This window comes from Lissotriton helveticus, chromosome 1_1, assembly GCF_964261635.1.
Source record: "Lissotriton helveticus chromosome 1_1, aLisHel1.1, whole genome shotgun sequence".
In the NCBI taxonomy this organism is placed as follows: domain Eukaryota; kingdom Metazoa; phylum Chordata; class Amphibia; order Caudata; family Salamandridae; genus Lissotriton; species Lissotriton helveticus.
In genome coordinates, this window is record NC_136057.1 from 347,709,313 (window position 1) to 347,731,336 (window position 22,024).

Here is a 22,024-nt window from a genome sequence, read left to right on the forward strand (position 1 = left end):
GTTGCCTCTAAACCTGCGGGTTGCTGCTATCACAGTGATCCTGATGGAAGGTAAGCCACGGGAGCTGTGCGATTCTACTTGCCCGATTTCGCTACTAAATGTAGAACTCCAAATTCTGGCCACGATTTAACAACACAGCTTCTGCAGTTTCACACCCTGGCCATATAGGGATCAATCCAGATTCTTGTCAAGGAGGTCCACGCAGCTCAACCGAAGGCACATGCACAATTGGTTGTCGACGGTGCAGGGCAACAGGCTTCCAATATTTTTCTCTACCTAGACACAGAAAAGGCATTTGATGTGGTACATTGGCCCTTTCTTGAACAGATGCTTTAGAGATTTGTTCCAAACTACTGAAGGTGGGTGGCAGTGCCATATCCGGAGCCAGTAGCAGCAGTTAGAGTGAATAGGGTATTGCCCTCTGTGCTCCCGATTTGAGTGGGGAACTTGACAGGGATGCCCCCAGTCCCTGCTCTTATTTGCCCTTATGGTGGAGTCCCTTGCCTGTACTGTGAGACCACATCCCAATTTCCAGGGATTCAGTCTATCTGACCTAGACGAGTCTGGGAAAAGAGATCTCTTCATGCAGACAACATCCTATTGTATATCATTGAGCCGAAAACCACTATTTTGGCTCCATTTTTTGGGTAATATGGGCTGCACTTGAGATAAAGGATTAATTGGGACAAGTTATTGCTTTACTCCCCATGGGGTCAGGCGGATCAATCATCCCTCCTTCAGGGGTTGAGGGTGGTTTCAGATGGCTTTAAGTACGGTGGGGATTTTCGTAACACCGCAGAAAGAGCCCTGTTTTAGCCGCAATCTTGAGAGGGTGATCCTGAATTTCTAAGCAGCTGTGGTGCATTTGCAAAGCTTCCTCTTTTCTTTGTTGAGATGAGCAGCCCTCTTTAACATTATCATGCTCCCCCCTACTCCCTTGCTCTATGTGATCCAGAACACATCAGATCCCTCGGGCTGTGTTCACCAGAATAAACCGGGAAGTGAGGGCTTTGATCTGGGATGGAAACCACTCTAGTGTGACCCTCTGAACACTGCAGACAACCCATACAGCAGTGGGATTGCACTCCCCTGATGTGGATGCGTATTATTGGGCGGTACACTTGATCAATTTCCATGACTAGACCTTTACGCCCCAAGATCATTATTCCACTTTTAGGTTGGAATTGGCTCTGTTGGAGCCCAGATCGCTTTTACACTACCTCTAAGGTGGGCGGGGGAGGTGGAAGTGCTCAGCGGCTACCACCGGCAACTCGAGTGGCGAAGGAAATTGGTTGGGCACGCAAAATATCTCGGGAAATTTTCCTGTGGAGGGGATCATGGCAGTGTGAACTGGCGAAACTTAAGTGATTTGGATCCTGGGATACCGTTGATATATCTACTGTTGGAGACCTCCTGGAGAATGGGGATCTAATACCCTTCTTCTCTGTTCAGCTGGAATGTAGCCTACACCGACCCAATTCCTGAAATACTCTTAGTTACGACACGCCTGGCAGGCAGAGAGACAGGGGAGATGAAGATCCTGGAATACACCCCACTGGAAGGGCGAATACTCATGGAGGCGATGGTGGAAAGGAGCCATCTCCCCAACATACGAGACGTTCAATAATAACATGTCAGACAATCTAGATCCACTCTGGGGAGATGGGTGCGAGATGTGGGAGTACTGGAGGACGTTGACCGGGAGGTGGTGCTGATTTATCCTAGAGAGGTGGCTATAAAATGTTGGCCTGCTGTTAATACAGTTTAATATTCCACCTGGTGTATTACGATCAGCGCAGATTGCACACTATGGGAAGGGCCGCCCTGCTTATATGTATGCACTGTGCTGGTGCCATTGGGTGTTTCATACTAACTTTATGGGAATATCCTCTCGTACAGGTCTACTGAACCGTTATTGTTATCCAGCATATCTGCGCTATACTTCAGGTTTCTCTTTTGCTTGATCTAAAACTTGTTCTGCTGAGAATCCCCAATGATGTAGACACCCAAGCTTTAAACTCCTCTTTAGAGCCTAGGTTCTAGTGGTGGATAAGAAGTATGTGGCCAGGCTATTGGGGGTGGGTGGGGGGGGTTGGGCGCACCGGAGTTAGAGTATTCATGAGTGGAGGTGAGGAATAGATTTTTACATGGCGGCAGAGGTCACCTTCCACAGCAGGGGAATGTCCCCTCATACTTCACAAGATGTGGGAGAGATGGATGGGGTATTTAGTTATCGGTTTTATATAACGCTAGCTAGACCCGAGGGTATTGGAGCGCTATACATAAAGGAAAAATAATAAATTAACAAAGGTTTACATAACATGAGACAAATAGGTTCAAATACAAGCATAAAAGGATACAAAGAGAATTGTTAAGAAATAAGGGAGGTTACTGTATATGGTCCATGAGAACAGCAAGAGTTCAGTAAGTAAATTACATATTTGGCAGCTGGAGCAATGAAACAACCGACTGTCACAAAGTGTCTAGTCATAAGGCGAGTGAGCCATTGGAACAAAGTTGCGTTATCGTGCATGTTAATGTATATGTTGAGGAGAAGGAGTTTACAGGACCCTTTTGAAGCAGGAGGGGTTGCATCCGATATCTGGATTGCAGTCCTGGTGTCGCCTGAAGTCAGGAGACCTGATTGGTACTCGTACACCCAGGGTTGACAGGATGTCATTTGAGTATACAACTTTCTTCTCTCCAGTGTGGATGCTTTCTATATTGTGGGCATCATGGTGGGAATTGTTATGCACTCCATTTGTATTTGCGCAAAATTGGTGCATGTCACGCTTAACTGTAATTTTCTTTCTTTTTGCTTATTTCATAAAAATACATTTTTTTTTATAAAATAAGCACGTATTGGCAAGAATAATCTGATACAAGAGGATGAGAGAGACACCGTGATCTGTACATGAGGTTGAGAGAAGGGTGTGTGAAAGAGGTGAGTGAGAAAGGAGGATGCTAGACCATCCCATCCTCCTATGGCAGGACATGGGCTACTAAGAGAATGTTGGAATGATCAGTAAAAAGCTGCTTATTTGAAAACTGGAATGACGGGCAGGAATAAGATATTTCTTTTTTTCTGGGCCCCTCCCTTTCAAATCCATATAATATGAGTGTTTGGAGCAGGCAAGCTCCATTCTTATGTCCTATCGATGCCAAGAGAAATTTAGGCCTCTTACTCTGCTAGTAAACGGGAATGTTTACGGAGATGTCCTAGAGTAACTTGATCATTTGAAAGCTTTCAAGTCCCTTATAACTGTACAACTCATTAGGTGACTTGCTTAACAGTACCTTCTTTTACTGTTACAAAGCTGCATTTGTGATAAAATCTCCCCAGTTAGTGGAGGGTTTTTTGGCGTGCCCTAAAATCTACAATGGTGGTGTGCAAAAGGTTCCACTTAAATTTTATCAGATTCATAGTTTGTTGTGAATGATGGTATATCAATGGAGTAGTTTGTGAGAATTTTTGACTTGTCATAGGGGAGCTGGCTCTGCCGGGATAAATGTAAAGGTAAGATCCTAGCATTGCATCATTTATATTGTTTGCATTTCAGACGACGAAGCACTAATCCAACGAATTGCCGCCGTGTTGAGAGAGTCTGGGGACCGCTTGCAAGAGGAGGTAAGTGTGTTGTTCTCAAATCTGCCCTCTATTGCTCGGGAATACTCTGCATTATTTGCTTTTATACAGACCATTACCTCTAGTCCATTTCTTTTAGGCTTACTCAAGATAGCAGAAAATATATTGTGGAGTTGTCCAATTCAAGATGGATGGATATCTGAAAGCAGGACCGAGGAACTGCTTTGTAGCTTCAAAGTAGTAAAACATGATTTTAATGTAAATGAAATAATTGGGTAAGATAGTGTAGGAAATTGTGTTACTGGTTGAGGGGGGTGAAACCCTATTCAAGCAGTAACCACAAGTCTGGTTGGGGTGAAACTCAAGCAAACCCCAAATTACCCTGTGCTCAACCCTTGGTAGCTTGGCACAAAAGCAGTCAGGCTTAACTTTGAGACATGTGTAGAGTATTTATGTGGCACTTCAAATCGAAATAAAGTGAAAATACTACACCAGAAAAATCCCTTTCCAATTAAAAAAAACGTATTAAGTTTCAGTAAGAAAACTTTATTTGGTTAGTTACAACCATAAAAGTGTACCCTATACATAAAATACTATTAAAATGTAGCCAGGATCATATTAAAAACATGGTATAAATACATATCATAAAATACACATTTCATTCATACAAGGTACAAATGTCCACCTACGAGTAGTTCGGTCGGGCAGTTCTTTCATCTCCCTCCTGATCCTTCCAAAAATATTTAACACCTGAGGAACACCCTGACCTTATTCATAAATTTCCCAGTAGCACAAGCTATATCTAGGTTCGCCATTTCAACTAGAAGGCTAACAGCTTGCATCCTATTTCTTGACCATATATTTTTTTTAAATTGGACATAAAATCTCTTTCCGAGAATCTAAAAACTTCGTACAATCTAATAAAATATGCACAATATCGCAATGATTACCTAACGCACAAATACAGGTACCATTACTATTCAGCATAACATTTTTAATCTCAGTATTCCCGTAGCAGGGGTTTATCCCCATTCGCACTTTTAGTACCTCCCATCTTAAGCTTGGCAATCTATCTAAATAGGGGTACTGTTTGTTAGATTCCCAAGCCAGAGTCCTATGCGACACCGAAACTTTCCGCAAGAGGTACTCTGTATCATTCGTGCGGGAAGTCTCAGCTCCCAGTGTTCTTAATTCTTTCTTAGCTATGCTTGGGTGACTTAGTTGCGGACATAATTTTAAACCCAACTCTCCATATGCTTCCCTTAGTGCGGCTCTTGTCTGTTTCGCCCAGGACAGTTCACTAGTGACAATTTCACTTTTACACCACTGGGAAATTTTTTGGTGCTCTTCAGACCCTAGGTGCTGCCAAAAGCGGATTAGTGCCATACAGGCAGTTACCGCCCAAGAGGTAATTCCCAGCTCAAGTCTTGCACCTTGTATCATTGAGGATTTTGGCAATGAGAATAAGTTTTTTAGGATATTTCCTTCATCTTTATCCCAGCCTTTTTTCTCACTTAAATAAAGCACTTCCGCCCCGTACAGAAATTGGGGGGGGAGGGAACCATTGCTAAATAGGCTTTTATAACCGGCCTATCTGAGTTTTCTCCATAAGCACTGTTCAATTTCTTTAGTCCCTTCACCGAGGCAGATGCCCTCATTTTAAGTGCCTCCAGATGGGTATACCATTTAAGGTTACTCATAAACCAGATTCCTAGGTATCTATATTCATTCACCCTCTCAAGCAGATTTGTGCCTAGACACCAAGGGAACCGGGATTTATTTTTACCGAAGCATAAACTTTTGGTCTTCTCCATGTTCACCATTAGCTTTTTATTTAGGCAATATTCATTGAACATGTTTAGTTTTCTCTGGAGACCTATCTGTGTCAGGTCCATAATCATTAGATCGTCTGCATATAGTATCCATGTAGATTGTATCCTTCCAGAGTTGACCACAACTGTTCCCTGCTCACAAGGTTAAAAGCCGCGCAGAAGTCCACAAAACAGCAGAATAAATTACCCCTCTGTTCTATCGACTTCCGCGCAATGGCCCAAAGAGAAAAACAGTGGTCCACTGTCGAGTGCCCTTCTTAGAACCCCCCCTGTTCTGGGGGGTACTATCTGGGTATCCTCTGCCCAGTCCTTTAGCAGGCCTAGGATTACTTTGGAGAATACCTTTTCCCCAATATCGAGGAGATTTATTAGGCGGTAATTTTTTGGGGAATTTACATCACCTTTTTTGTGTATCGGTCCAACAATAGCCCCTTTCCAACTTTCTGGTATTAATCCTGTCTTTAGTATCCCTTGAAACATATTAGAAAAGAACTCAGCCCACCAGTCAGGATTAGTTTTTATAATAATTGCTGGTAACTTGTCTTGGCCGGCAGCTCGAGTTAAGTTTAGACCAGATATTACTCTCCTAATATGAGCTGGGGTGAAATGTTCAAGTATATCCTCCCTGACTTCTGGCCAACATGTCGGTATTAATTCCCCTTTACTAGGCCATTTGCCATATAGTACCTCCAGGTGGGCTGCCCACTTATCCTCTGGAACGGAGCACTGCAGGGAACCCACAACTTCCCCCGTGCATTCTTTAATCAATTTCCAGAATCCTTTGACATTTTTTTTCTTCAATGGTCTCGAGTAAATTAGCCCAACATCTTTCCTTAAAGGACCTTTTTTTATTCTCTAATTGTTGACTTGTATTTTAACCATGCTTTCTTTAGTTCTAATGATGATATATCATTATGGCTGCGCCTAAGGCCTCTTTCGTGTTTCTTAATAGCGGCCTTAGCATTTCGACATTCATCATCAAACCAGGGTTTGTTGGCTGGAGGTGCGCTGGCTTTACTTTTCAGTCCATGGTTTCCCCGTTTGATTTTTAATCCTAAAACACTCCACCAGTTGTTTAATTATATCCTCATACCAGGGTAAGGCCGCCCCCGGTAGGGGGATTTCTAGCCCAACTACTAACTGGAGAGCTCTGTTTCTCTAAATGTTCTTATTTATTTATTTATTTATGAAATTTGATTAAGAGCGAACAAATGCCTGTGGGCGTCTCGGCGCTACAATATCTGCAAGTAATCCTCCTGCTGCGGAAGTGTGTTCCGGTGTTACTGGTGAAACAGCCAGGTCTTCAGCTGTTTGCGAAAGGACCAGAAAGTGGGGCTATTCTTGATTGACAGGGGTAAAGTATTCCACAGTTTGGGTGCTGATACCAGGAACCTTCGATCTCCCCATGAGACAGTTTTGGTGCGGGGGACCACTAGATCGTTGAGAGTGGTAGATCGAAGCGATCTGGATGGATGATAGGGGATCAGTCATTAATCCGTGTTATAAGCCGCTTTGGGTATTCAACATCCATTTGCAACACTCTGTCTTGGGGGAACCCTGTTTACCTCTAATTCTATCAACAATGGAAAATGGTCGCTACCCTGTAGCTCAAGTACTTCAAAGTGTTTTATTAGGTGGAAGCACCATACATGAATAAATGCATAATCTATAGGGCACAATTGCTGCCCTATTTTAAAGGTACGTTTAGCGGGCCGATCTGGTTCTTTCCTTCCGTTAGTACAAATCAGGCCCATGGCTCCCAGCAACTGCCCAAGCTTTACGTCTTGGGTGGAGATAACGCAGTGGGGGAATTTTGCAAGTTCTATACTATGAGCTTTTAGCACGTCACTCTGCCATGCGTCTATTTTTTGGGGATTTAGTCTATGGTTAAAATCACCCAATATTAAGAGCACATCTTTAGGGTATAACTCATATAATCCCTCCAAATCCTTCTTTAGACAACCCAACTCCACTTTGTACTCCTTTATTTTCCCTTTCTGAATGCACACATTTATAATGCAGATACCTTCACCACCCGCGTTATTATTTGTTAACAGTATTCTAATGCCCAGCTGCATCTAAGTTGAAGGGATTGTAGATCTTTCACTATTCTTGTTGATACTAAAGTCATCTGGCCACCTGAAGGCCTACCTATTTGATTCTTTTTTGCCGGCCTTACATGGTGGTACAAAAGGGGGTGGTGATGGACGGAGCATCTGAATCAATCAAACACTCCCACCCAGTCAAAAGATCTGGGTTTAATCCATCACCGTTCTTTAGCCCACTCTGCCACCCCAGTTCAGACATGGCTATATGCGAATCAGTCTGACCCTGTGCCTCATGGGAACAGTCCAGCCCGAACTGCCAAGCCATGTCTTCCCTGGACCGGAAACAAGCTTCCAAGAACCGTTTTCTGGCATTCCAGCCGTCTTCAGCCCAACTTGCTTGAATCCAGTGGCAAAGTGAGCAAGGGACTCACGTCTGAGCATACCCTGCCACACTTATGGTGGCCAAAAGCGGTACAAAAGGGGGTGGTGATGGACGGAGCATCTGAATCAATCAAACTCCCACCCATGCTGATTTGCATATAGCCAGTGTCTAACCCAGGGTGGTGTGGTGTTCAAAAAAACGATGGATTTAGGCCCAGATCCTTGTACTGGGGTGAATGTATGACATTGTTCTACATTCTGTCCATCAACTGTGTTTTTTCCAATTGTCACCCCGAGTGGGCTGGGTATGCTCAGACGTGAGTCCCAGGCTCTCCACACCACTGGAGTCAAGCTATCCAGGCTGATGAAGGCTGATAGCCAGAAACCGGTCCTTGGATGCTTGATTCCGGTCTGGGAAAGACATGGCTTGGTAGTTCGGACTGGACTGTTCCCATAAGGCACAGGGTCAGAGCTGATTTGTATATAGCCAGTGTCTAACCCAGGGTGGTGTGGAGTGCAAAAGAACGATGGATTTAGGCCCAGATCCTTGTACTGGGGTGATTGTATGACATTGTTCTACATTCTGTCCAACTGTGTTTTTTGCTGGCCTTACATGGTGGGCAAAGCCTTCGGTAACTAGGGTATCGTCGCACAGCCACGTCTCCTGCAGACATACAACGTCGGACTTCTCAAGGATATTTTTAAACCCTTCCTCAATCGCTATTCTTTTATATCCATTTAAATTCCAGGACCAGATGGATAGGCTGTGCGGCGACCCAGATTCCTAATCATTATTGTTCAGGTACCCCTCTTCCTCGTATCCCATGTATGCCAGTTCTCTATATCTATTTCCCACCAAGGCATCAGCAGCCTCCCACTCTGTGGTTTTGGGGATTATTGTGACTTCAAGAGCTTCCTCATTACCCCAACCTGATGTAATCATTTTTATTTGCCGGTCACCCAACCCCGCATGGTTCCTGAGGAATGATTTCCCTTGATTCACCCTCATCACGTCCTCTTTCTTCAATATTCTAATCCCTTCCCTTAACATCTCAGCCTCTGCATTTTCCATAGCAACTTTTATTAATGATGAGTGGAGGAGGACTTTTGTTACTTCCTCCCCGCTGAAGTTATTTAGGAACCCTACTTCTTTGAGATCATCTTGGCTAACATATTTCAAACTAGGCATTTTGCAAATTAAGCAAGGAGCTGGGACCGATTTAGGGATTTTAGTTTCTTTGCCTTCCCCCCCCCCCCTTTTCCTGACCTAAGGGTTCTAAAAATAGCCAGGTGTCCACCATCTGAGGGGTTTGGGATCTTCCAACCACCCATCTCGGCATCTCCATCCCGCCTTTTTGTTCTACATCCTCCTTCCATCCTGAATAATTCCTCATGGCGACCTTGGTATTCTTTACTGTACTTTCCCCTGCTACCCTCTTGGGTTGACCCTCCGCACTATGGGCTCTTTCGCTTGTGTCTACAAAAGTTAGTTTTTTTGTTTCTGGCCCCACCGCCTTGTCTCGTGCCCTTGTAACTGGAGGTGCCCCTTTCCCATCCTCCTGTTGCTTTGCCAAGTGCTGTTTATATAGGGCCTTTTTCCCCACTCGCCACCTCGGGATATTTTGTTTTAAACTCCTCCTAACCCCATATATCTTTATAATCATAGGACATCGTGAGATATATACTGTTGGTTCCTCTTCTTTGTGTCTGCTCACTGCTTCCTCTTCCCTTACCACTCCATCCTCCTCTGTCCCTCCATCCTCCCCTACCACATCATCCTCCCCGTCCTCTTCGATATTCTCCTGAATTTCCACTGCTCTTACCAGAGTAGACATTAGGCCTTTAATCTGAGTCAGCTCCCCTACTATGTTCTTAAATTGGTTACTTTGTGTTTTTAAGATTTCGTTGTTTAACACTGAAACCTCTAGAATGCCCTGTAATGTTTTCTGTAGCATTAACATAACCTCAAGCATGGATAAACTAGATGACCCCGACACTTCAAAACTATGCGTGGCAATGCCTGATAGCTCAGTACGTGTAACATAGGGGTTTTCCCCTGTTGAGTTCTCATATAGACTGGGATCCTTCTGGGCTGATTCGCCCCCACCCAAAATATTACTCTGGCTTTTTCTTCCTTTTTCCTCCACTTCTACTTCCGTTTCCTGAATAAGTAATGACTGAAATAACCGTGGAGAAGATGACAGGCGGGGTTCCAACATGATTCCAGCAATTTCAAAGTCAGTCTGGTCAAGGGGTTCCACACTTAAAGCTGCCTGATCTTCAATAATTAACGGCGACTCTACCACATTTGGGTCCTTTTCTGTTGTCGCTTTCCCTTTGAAGTGTTTGCCTATAAAGTCCTTAATGGATTTTGAGACTGCCGAACCGCCTTTTGCGCCTACTTTCTTTGCAGACTCCAACACCTTCTTTGGGGTTAAGCCGAAAGACTGGGTAGACCCTCTGACTGGAGTTTTGCTAACGACTGGTGTTGTTGTATCCCCGATTGACTTTTCCACGTCTCTCGATATTTCCGCCATTTCCTCCGCCCCTGAACTTTTATTCCCTGTTTTCTTGGGGTTTTTGGGGACCCTACGTGGCTTATTTTTACCTAAGGCCATCTCTTTTAATCCCCTTCACCCCTTCCTAACAAGGTGTTGCTGTTTTGGTGGGTTTGGGGGGGAGGGGGGGGGGGGGGGTTCTTCTTTCTTGGCTTTTCTCAGTTCTTCCGGTGCACAGCCACCCCTTCTTCTTAGTACCTTCAAATAGCTCCCCTTAATGATACTGAAGTAGGGGAAAATTTCACTAGCATTTTCTGTGGGCCAGTACTCTCGTCTCCACTACTGCTTGATGATTTTCTTAAGGTACTACCTCTGGCCTGGCCTCTGGCCTGGGTATACGGCCACACAGAGCTTCACACCTTTAGTTCTACTTTGGTTATACCGCAGGATTGGCTGTCGTCTTTGTTTTCCAGGCTTCCACTTGAAATCACGTTAAGACTTTACTCAGCCTCCTATTATTTTTACTATCCCACATATGCTCCCTCATATGCTCCTGAGTCCCTTCTTCTGTAGTTATGGGCTTATGAGAGCTCCTTCCCTCTACCACATCGCTTCAGGTGGACAGGAAGACAGGCAGCTCCTAATCCCAACCTCGTGGCGGCTGGAAGACGCTCCTACCACCAGATTCAAATTTACTTTCAAATTTACTTTCACTAAATGTGGCTCGTGGCTCACGGCTCGCACCGCCCGTGCCGTGCTGCTCACGCTACTCAATGACCGGTTTACCGGTCCAATACCTTATAACCCCCTCTGCCCCTCCCGTTCTCCCGGGTAATGTAGCACTGTTCTTCTATGTGCCGATTCTGCGCTGCAGCGTCTCGTTGCGAAAACCGGAAGTCCGTTCACCGCGAAAGGAGGAAGGAGTTGACAGTGGGAGGTTCTTTGAAAGCACGGTAGCCAATGCGATGCCTCACAGAAACAGAGTCTGGCTTTAGTCACAGCGTATTAAGTTATTTGAGACCAAACATCTAATCAGTAGAACCCAAGATTTGTAGTTTTAAATATTTAAGTGAAAACAGTGCTTAGAATCACAAAGCGACAACTGCGGTTATCTGGTCATGCCTGATCAGGACCAAGTTACAAGTGCATGCCAACATTGATCTAAATGGGGATATGCTAAAAAATTCTGGCATGGATCAGGCCCTCTAGGACCGACTTAGAAACCTAGTCTGTCGGATTAGGCCAATGTCTGCAAGAGCCTTGTGAACTAAGCAAAATGTTTTGAAGCTGTTGTGCTGAAGTATCAGGAACCCAACAGGTGGCTAATGGATTGGCATTTGTGTTGGCGGCAATCCACCCTGCCACATTTTGCACATGTTGCATCAGTCCACATGTATTGGGGAAGCAGAAATTATGGCATTCTGTGTTTGGCAGTCTGTGTTTGGGCTTCGTTAGAAATGGCAACGTTTTTATAATGCAAATTGAAGTGGAAAATATTTCTATTGATTCGTATGTGCATGCTACTGGAGACATTTTCTTACACTTGTCATATCGTCCACTACTCCCTTTTCTATATGTCGGCAAAAAACAATCCACTCTTCCAGCTCTCTTCAACCTCTCCAGACCCTATATATTCCAATTTAAAAAAAAAAAAAGTTGGTAATTTGACCGTGCATCATAAATCAAATTTGTGGATTTGAATGCTTACAATTTAAATTAAGACAAAGAATGTAGATTGCAGGCCCGGAACATAGTACGGAGGCTGCTGCTTAGAATTGCTATTATTTTTATAAACCTATTCAGAAATTTCACAAATTCATTTAAATTGCACCTACCTAACAAATCAAAACTAATCCACTATCACCCGAAAACCATTACTATTCATTGCTTATTGGTAACTAGATTATCAATTAAATCACTGCAACACAGTTCTCGTGAATTCTTTGTCAGTAGTAAATTTTGTTTAATTCATTTCAGAAATGAAGTGGTTTGAGTATTAAAATCCCTGGGAACTCCTTTGGCAAGCACTGTTAAAGAAAATGTTGCCAATAATATGATAGGGGCCCAAAGCAACATTATCATGTTGGTGTTCTTAATACATGACATGTTAAGGTAGAATTGGTGCTCAAAGTCACTTCATACAAATGTGTTTACTTTCTATTCTCCCGTTTCCCTTTCATGAATATGAAACTGCATAGCATATCCCTACGTTTATTGATTGAAAACTAATTTCGAAAAGGAAATCCTTTAATGAAAAAAGGTGGCGTCCACATTGCAGGGTGTTTTTGATATCGCAAGCTTCTTGTAAGAAAAAAGTGTTTATCTAGTTGTCGGTGTTCTAATCATGATATTAAAATTACTTGTAAAATATGTAAGTGTAAGACATTGTATAAATGGCATTTTCTGATAGGATTGCACCTCTAACTTGTAAAATAAACTAGAATAAATCTATACTAGATATAATGTACTTTGTATTGTGCTTTTATGAAATACTTAAACTAAAACTATATATAGTATGCATTCAATGGATCATTTACCTTCAGTGCTTATAAACCTGTTGTCCCCTATGTTTCTTGTTTAGCTGTGGGTGTAATGGATACATGGAACCATGATACCGGCATGAATGTTTGATATGCCTGGTGGTTTCACATATGGTAGTCTAATATAGCCTTATAGCCCTACCCAGCGGGCTATACCAGCTATTAAAGGCCCACCCCAACGTTAAAGGCCCAAGCCGAAGGTGAGGACTTTAAACAACGGAGTGCTTCAGGCTTCTAATGACCGGTAGAAGCCTGTAGCTCCAACGTTCCAATGTTGTACTTCATAGCTGTTTCTGTGAACTAAGGCCTCACGGGGCCCGAGGGGGATTCCAATCCCCTCGGGCTCCATGAGGCCTTTTTTATTTGTTCGAACATTCTGCCCTCTAGTGGCGGAATGTTCTAATAGCCTTATATCCCTCTGTAACTGGCCTATACCGGCAGTCAAGTTCTGCTTCTTTGTTAGCGGCCCTCAACTTGGGCCTTTAACGCTGGAGCGGGCCTTTAATGACCGGTATAGGCCGCCAGGGCGGGCTATAGGGCTATCGATGGAGCTCCCAACATTCCGGGGTTCTTAGAGCCTGATGTAGCAGGCTTTACCGGCCATTAAACGCCCGCACCAGCGTTCATCTTGGAATTTTAACAAGGGAGCGGGCCTTTAATGGCTGGTACAACCCTCTACCAAGGACTTTTAGGCCATTAGAACTTTCTGCCCTCTACTAATTATTAAAAACAAAGGCCTCTGGGAGCGCAAAAGGGTTTACTTCCCCTCCAGCTTCGTGAGGCCTTTGTTCACAACTAGAGCTGTGAAATGAAAAAAAAGATTGGAATGTTGCTCTCCGGGCTTCTACCAGCCAGTTGTCTTCAATGGAGTGCTCAACATTCCAATGTTCTAATAACTGATATTGACCCATTTGTTTCGGTTCTAAGAAGGTGGGTTTGCTGTTAGGAACTGAACAGTTTGTCAATTTTTGCAGATTAAATCAGACAAGACCTTGCACCAGGGCATCTGCGAACTGTTTACATCTTATAATTACTTCAAGAAAGTGACTGACCTGTATGTGGGAGATCAGGTGATCGAGGAAGAGGTGGAAATCCAGCAGCAGAGTGTGAAAATTGCATTTGCTATGGACCTCACTACCAAGCTCACTGCCATTGACCACCACCCCATGAACAAAGTACTGGGATTTGGGGTTAAGTACCTTAAGGAGAAGTTCAGCCCCTGGATCAAAGAGCATGGAGGATGGGTAAGGCAAAATATAAATTGATAATAGGATAATGTGATATATGCTCTGAAAAGTAATTGTCTGTCCTTTTAAGTGTCTTTCTATTCTACTTTCAGGATTCAGTACAAGGACCCAGATACATTTTAGGCAACTGCATGCATATCTGCCATGGACAATTAAGACACCTTATATTTTTGATCTGGCACAGTCAAAGGATGTTAATTCGGGATAGTTGAGGGTTTGGTTTTCCAGTAAGACTGATCTGCACCCTGCCTATTATTTAAAAAAAAAATCACTGAAATAACCAAAGGTTTTAGTGGTATAAAACATTAGTTAACTATAACTGGTGATTTCAGTCTATTAACTATAACTTGCTCCCTTGCCATGCACACTGTTCTCATCAATTGTTATTTTCAAATGTTATCAATGATGTTCTAGAACGCGTGAAGAGATGTAATTTTTGAGGTCATAAGCAGTGCATGGCGAGGTATGCCTCTTAATGCAAGACATTAATTGTTTGAAGAAGGTGGGTGATCTCTAATCAGTTTCTTACTTCTCTTTAATTTGTGCTGTGTTAGAGTACTCCTTTAACAACCTCTCATCTAATCTTTTTTTACTCTTTTTGGCGTTGAAGGGGAATCCAACAGAACTTTGCATGATTGGTTCAATAGACTAACAGAGCACTGACTTTTACTTTTACAGTTGAGAATGTATTCACAAGGAGAGGTCCTTGGATGCAGCTGCTGTGGTCTCTCTGAAAAACGGAGTTCAATATATTCTGTATGGTTTATATCATATTGGTGCACTGTCTTGATGTACATATTAAACCTGATTTCAAATGGCAGTTGATAGAAATGGAAGGTTGATAAAGATTGTTAGCCATTTGTTTAGGGCAGGCCCAGCAGTTAAGGCAATGGAACAAAATGGAGTCGAGTATTCAACACTTAACTCAAGACGACAATCAAAAGTAAGTGACCCTTCCTCCTCTCTGGAGAAACCGACTCTGTTGGGGTAACACCTCCAGAGGTGTAAAGTCTTCCTTGACTACAGGCGGTCATGGTCTGTGCAGCCTTTCATTCATTGGCTGGTCGAAAACTCTCCAAAGGTGCTGGTTGGGACTACACATGAAAGGCAACGTGTACAATTTTCACTGTTCTTGTCTTTTTAAGAGAACTCTTAGAAAGTTCCTCTCTAGGAATCTGGGAGATTTAAATGGTATATTGCACTTGGAGATTTCAACATCCTCTATGGTAACTCCAATGCAATTGCAAAATCCCTGGCAACATTTCAGCATGACGCCAGTCTGATTTTTATATTCCCTCTTTTCCACATAATAGAGGCACCTCGTTAGAACAAATGGAGCCAGGTAATTGTTAAGGAGCTTGTAATTGCGGATTATTCTGTCCATTGACAGCTTCCTTTGAAGACTGTAGTCCCCAAAACCGTTTTAAGAGGACACACCCCAAGTGACATATATTCGAATGCAGGAATATGAAATGCTAAGAAACTTGATGAAGTACGGATTCTGGTTCTCTGATGGATCTTGCCCCCAAAGCAATTTGGAAATTAGCCTCTATGTCCCTTCTTCCATCCTTGCTGGAGGTCTGCAATTTATCACTCAAGCTGAAGACAGTCCCTTGGGCATTGAAGTAAGCTTCTTTGGATACCCTTGCTTATGAAGACCTCAACTGGCCACTAACCACTATCAGCCTATATCTGTTGCCTTTTCCAGTCAAACTTCTGAGAGAAAGCACAAAACGAACAACTCCTCTCTTTTCTCAAGTAAAGAAAGCTCTTTGACTCCGTTCTATCAGGTTTTCCCCCCGGGCTTGATAAAGACCACATTGGTGTCCATTCTGGATGAACTGCGTTTGTCAACCAAGGCAGTTACTCTGCCTGCTTCTTTTAGACTTCTTGGCAGCATTCAAAACCATATCCCGTGACTGCCTAATTGTGTTGTTACAAGAAGTGGGGGGACATTGGGCCTGCTCTAAATTGGATTCCGTGCTCTCCAATCAAGGCAGCAAGCAGTCTATTTGCCTTCTGTTCTGTCCAGCCACTCCGCAGGGAGTTCCTCATTGCTCATCACTGTTAAATGTGTGTGTACACCCCGTGGCCAATTTGGTTTTTCTTTCATGTGTTACATGGGCGATACATAATTGGTCATGTCTGTTGAACACTCTACAACTTCACAGCCACCAGGTTTCAGGACTGTAAAATGGCAATGGCCCTTGGCTCTCAAATAACTCTCTCGAACTCAATGCTGAAAACGGATTATGATCAAATCGAGATTATATACACCTCTGCCACCTCTGCTAGACTTCTGACCTGCCGCTCTGGTATCAATGCAGAACACAGGCTTCCAATTTGATTCCTTTCCTTCACTGGTTGGCCAAGTAAATCATCTTTTTTGTGACCTGTTTTGCCTTGATGAGGATTTGCTGAAAATCCTGGCCCTGGTACCCCTAAGACTTTTCACCCAAGAGATATCCAGACTACAATTCTTAATCGCCTGCATTATTGTGAAGTTTTCCTTTGCCCAGATACTGCGCTGCTAAGGAGGTTGGAACGTATTCAGACTGCTGCCGCTAAATGGGCACTGCACTGGCACTGTAGTGCATCTGCCTCCTCAGCATTGGATGCGCTTTACTGGCTCTCCATTAAGAAACCGATTATGTTTAGGTCACTCTGCATTGTATTTCATTATGTTCCACAACCGTCCTGGAGTCTGGATATGCTCTCTTGATGGCGGTAGCCAGGTTTTGTCGTTAAAAGCGAGGAGGTTATTCCTTCTCTGTTCAGGTTACGAAGCTTTGAAATTCTCTCTTGGTTGCTTTTAAGGCTTTGCCTGACTTCATGCAATTGAGAAAAGAGCCTTACAATCTGGCTGCACACTCTAGTGTGCCCCTGTTCACAGCAATCCATCATTGATTAACCCTAGTTCTAGCGCCAGGACACAGTGCACTTTACGTTTTTATTTAAATTACATTACAAAAATATCCTTAATGTCTTAAGGAAGGAAAAGAATATGCCAAAGAAACAATTGCACCAAATACCTAAACGCCACAGATTGATATCTCAAATGAAAAATGTGAAGTTTTTGGCAAGTTTTTTTTACAAAATATTAACCCCCGAAGGAGAGATTGAACAGGTCCTGTATTCTGCCAAAGAATTACTAGGGAAATTCTCTAACAAATGGTAAACATTTGACAGCATCTCTTGGTTCTCTCTAAAGACAATAATGAGAAAGTTGTGCCTGTGCTCGCATTCTGAATAGCCCATTCCTCCCTTCCTAATCCAATGTTTAGTGATTCACAAAATCTATTTTGGCAATAGGTCATTGATCTCTTGAGACCGGATCATTCCCAGAGTGTCTGGAGGAAAAAGGACGGGTCAAGCCTTGTTAAAGAAACTGTCTTCTTACATAGATTAAATAACTTCAAACCAGTGACTGTGCTTCCATTAATAGGCAAAATTCTAATATTAACCCCACCTTCACAACAAGCCTTTCTTACAGCTACAATTCCATCCACCTGGCAGGGCTCCATATTACATCCACTTTACAAAAAGGGTAACCGCTCAAATACAGCCAATTATAGGCTAATGGCTTTATTGGACATCGAAGCCAAGGCCTAAGCTCGTGTCTTGCTGGCAGAACTCGGAAACTGGGTTACAGAAAACCGCACTCAGTCAGGCTTTAGATCAGGCTGCTCCACAACAGATAATATAATAGCGTTGTCCCACCTGTCGTGGAGAGCCACTTTGGCCAATCATCGACCTCTATTCTGCTGTTTTGTGGACTTCAGTGCAGCATTCGATAGTCCACTGATGGACGCTATGCGACAAACTAAATTCCTGGAGGATACCATCTGCACTTCTTTCTGCACTGACGTCACTGCATCAGAAAACCTGGGTGAGGATTAAAACAAGTGCCACAACAATGTCTGCAAAAAGTGCAACAAAAAATGGTCTAAAGCAAGGCGGCGTATTAGCCCCACTACTTTTTAATCTTTATACCGCTAACTTGCCTAAAGAATTGGCAGGTGCAACTTTGGTCGCCCCAAAATTGGGTGGCACACGACTACAGATCATGCAATATGCGGACGATATTATCATGGACCATACAAAAACAGGTCTACAAAGTGCGCTCACTGCCCTTAACACAAATAATATAAAAAACAATCTTCTGATGAATGAGTCAAAAACTAAAGTCATGATTTTTGGGAAGCATCAAAAAAAGAAAATCCTGTCTTGGCGAGCAGGTGACTTGCATATAGTGACCTGCACTACCTATAATTATCTAGGAGTTTGGTTTAACGAAAGAGCAAATCAAGTAGCCCATCTCAAACCTCTTCGGCCCAAAGGAGAAGGGGTTATACATAGTCTGAGGCGCTTGAAACGGCATTTGCACAGCCCTACAGCCGAGCCAATCTTAAGGGTCCTAGGCGCCAAACTGCTCCCGGCAGTATCTTATGGACTCTGGCTTTCCCTGGATTCATTTCTTGTGAACTATCAAATAATGGCCTATAAGAAAATATTTTCGGCTCCCCAGCATGCAAGGAGGGCGAGGCTGAGACTTGAGCTGGGCCTGGCAAGTGCAGATCTTCATTGTCTAGGAGACTTAATTAAATTCTACATCTACACTCTGCGTGCACCAGCTCAATCCATGAAAGAACAATTGCAATCCGTGTTCACGGACGAACTCTCTCCTTGGTACAGATGGTTGCACTTGGCCATTTCCACATTGAAGATTGAAATCATAAACTTCTCTAATCCAATTATTCTCCTGTCAACTTGGAAAAAAACGATAAAAAGCTGAATTACTCTAGTGTCATTCGAGAGAGACCTTGCTCTGCTTCCCAAAAAAACACTCCTTACAGCTCTGGATGCCTCGTATATCAAGGGAAACCTCAACCATATTTTAATTACGCTCTTCAATCACAGACTCGTAATAAAATTATTTATATGTGGCAGTTAGCCCTTCCAATTCATGATTTTAACCCACTGTGGGCTCGTAGGAACGGTCAGCTAACATGTAGGCTCTGCGATTATCCACATGAGTCCTGGTTACATTTGCTATGTTGTCCTCATCTTGCCAACGATCGCCGATGTCTATCGGGAAAAGACACTGAGACTTTGCAGGGAAGCATCTGATTTGTGCTTCAGTAATAATTCAGCCCAAGTAACGCTATTTTAACTGCACTGCATAATGCCCAGCATTGAGAAACAGACCGGTTCTATTCTCATTGCACAAATGATCGTTGATGAATGTTAACTATTAGTAATAAGCATTGTAACACTTTTGTCATTGTCTTTCATACTATACTCTTCCCTTTTGGACTAAACGGTTAATTGTGATATATTGCCATCAGCCTGAAATGCTGCTCTTGGCATTTACATTTATTTCATATCGCTAGATTTTTATAAACTTTTGTTTAACTTTTTAAATTTTATTAGGTATCAATATGAGGTTTTTAGGTTACGGTTTTAATTAACAGTATAATAAAAGAAGAACCCCACATTCACCTGAAGGAGCATATCAAAACAAAGACCTTTTAGAGTTAAATCAGACCTTTGGGAAGGAAAGTGCTACACTAACTGTGCTGGAGGATGCCCTAGAAATGCTTATTTTATTTACTTAAACCAAGGACTCCACAGTGAAGCTTCACAATGTGTGAAAAGACCGATGTCCTGCACAATGAACAAACAGCAGTAAATTTGCCCTTTGGTACGTAACAGAATACAAACAAAAAATGTAAAAAAAGAAAGGAATGAAAACAGTCTCCAAATGCTTGCATACATGTTTTTATATCGAGTGTTTAAAAAAAAAAAAATGCTCTAAACAAACATGGTATAGATTAGCCAGCCATTCCTTGTCTTGTCACCCTCCCAGGATACAAAGCATAAAATCACATCTGCTTCCACCAGACAACGGACAATCTCTGGGCGATAAACTATGGGCAATTGTCTGTGAGATGTGTGGACCCATTGGGGCACAAGACTGAACCTCGCCTCCTCCCGGCTACTCTGTGCCTGAGATTACTGTGGACTTATCTTGTCACAAGATCTTGATGAGCTCTAAAAATCCTACATTTTAAAAGTAATTGGTTGCAGTGAAGCATCAGTATCAACCTTATTGTTGCAACTCTCTAATTCATGTCTCTACTTTGGGAAGTGGGCTTCTAAAACATCTAGCTATCAGTTGTCCACCAATATCCTGTGTCACATAGCATTGACACACCGATTCCTCCAACTATCAGTGACCCTCCCTGAGTGCCATGTAACTAGAAGGTTCTACCATAACTAGTAGTAAGAACATGTTATGTGGCGTTTTAGGCTCAGAGTGAATTTTCCTGATTCATGCCCTTACATAGGTACAATTCACATTGCCCTAATATAGGCATAGAAATTAAGCCCTTATTTAGACATAATCCATGCAGACCAAATACAGGCATGGCTACTTCCACCCGTACCAAACGTCACAACGATTTCTTGGAAAAACGGCTTAAGCAGTCAGGGGCCTTCCCTTGCTTGAATATCGATTTATCAAAAAACTCATGTACTTTGCAAAGAACGACTATTCCCTAAGGATTCTTTCCTGACGATATTATGCCCGACTTTACGTCTAACTATGGCATTCTTAGACACCTTCAAGGTATAAATATACCTTCACTTGCTCTAGCAAGACATGGTGGTTCCAAGCAGTTAGACTATCTTCTTGCCCGACGCAGATCGCTACAGCAAGTGCCTAAGAAAGCCGACCCTCCAGCTGACGCACTGACCGACAGACTGCCTTTCTCTCGCCGCCAAGAATCCAGCTCCAGTGTTTCCAAGCTCCCCTTGCGGGGTGTTGGGAAATTGAGTCCCGCGACTGAGATACCAGACCTCCTTCAGTCTAAACTAAGGTATGGAGCTGATTAGAACCTAGAGAATGAAATTACTGAAAGATTTCAAACAGGTCTCAACAATATTAGCTAATATTAAATGTGAAGCAGCATCCTTAGCGATCCGGCAAAAACTAAGAATTTGTTGTAACTGAGCAACCACAAGAACTAGCCAGAAAAATAGAAAAATCCTATGAAGAGCTAGGTAGAGACAGTTTGGGTGGTAAACCAGTGAAACCACAGCTGACAAAGTCCTGAAAAGGTTTTTATTAAAAACATTCTCACTCTTCCTAAAAAGAAGTGGGAGAACACTAAACAAAATTCTAAAGAGAAGCGTTCTCACTCACGAGGTAGGTCTCCTCAAAAGGAGCCCTCTGAAAGGAGATACAACTTCAGGAATAGAGATAATTTGAGAAAACCTGATAGATATCAAGATACTGATACACATTCCTCTCGTACCTTTCAGACTTTATCACAAAAATCCGAAAGAAGAGGATGGTCAGAACAAAAGAAAGAATGCGGGAAGTCCAAAGACTATCAACCTGTTCCAAAAAATAAGAAAACACAATTCACCAAAAAGAAGGTAGCAGGTCTAAAAATCAGACATGCCGAGGATCTTGAGGACACAACTCGAGAACGGGGAGGGGGCTCAGACAATGTTGGACAATGCAGCAGAAGTAACCGTAGCTCGCAAGATCTTGAAGGATCATCTGGAGACAGTGGACTTGTACATCCAAGTTGAAACTGCTGATACCAGGGTTAGTGTCCCACATACGTTATATGAAATAACACTCCGGATGGAGGGGGATATAACTAGAAAAATAAGAGCACTCTTTTGGGAGCGACTCTCTCAGGGTTATGACATTCTTCTAGTTGAACAAGACTGGCCACCTGAATTTGTCAGGGATTGCCCACATGGCGAAGACATCATTATGCCAGCCTTCTCCAATCATATTCCAATTCATAAAAAATATACTTAAGCAAGGAAATGGGCAGTAGCCCAGGCTCCTGCATTATATAAAAATCATGTAG

The 22,024-nt window shown here is 43.0% G+C and overlaps 1 protein-coding gene across 14 annotated transcripts in view; it reads left to right on the forward strand.

The window, feature by feature from the left end:
* BCL2L14 (BCL2 like 14) overlaps positions 1 to 22,024 on the forward strand; it is a 315,763-nt gene that overhangs the window by 255,151 nt on the left and 38,588 nt on the right. For all 14 annotated transcript variants that reach the window (XM_078673446.1, XM_078673471.1, XM_078673426.1 and 11 more), the window contains 2 exons: positions 3,561 to 3,628; positions 13,860 to 14,129. In XM_078673446.1, the coding sequence (XP_078529572.1) occupies positions 3,561 to 3,628; positions 13,860 to 14,129 (338 nt within the window). The remainder of the gene's footprint in view (positions 1 to 3,560; positions 3,629 to 13,859; positions 14,130 to 22,024) is intronic.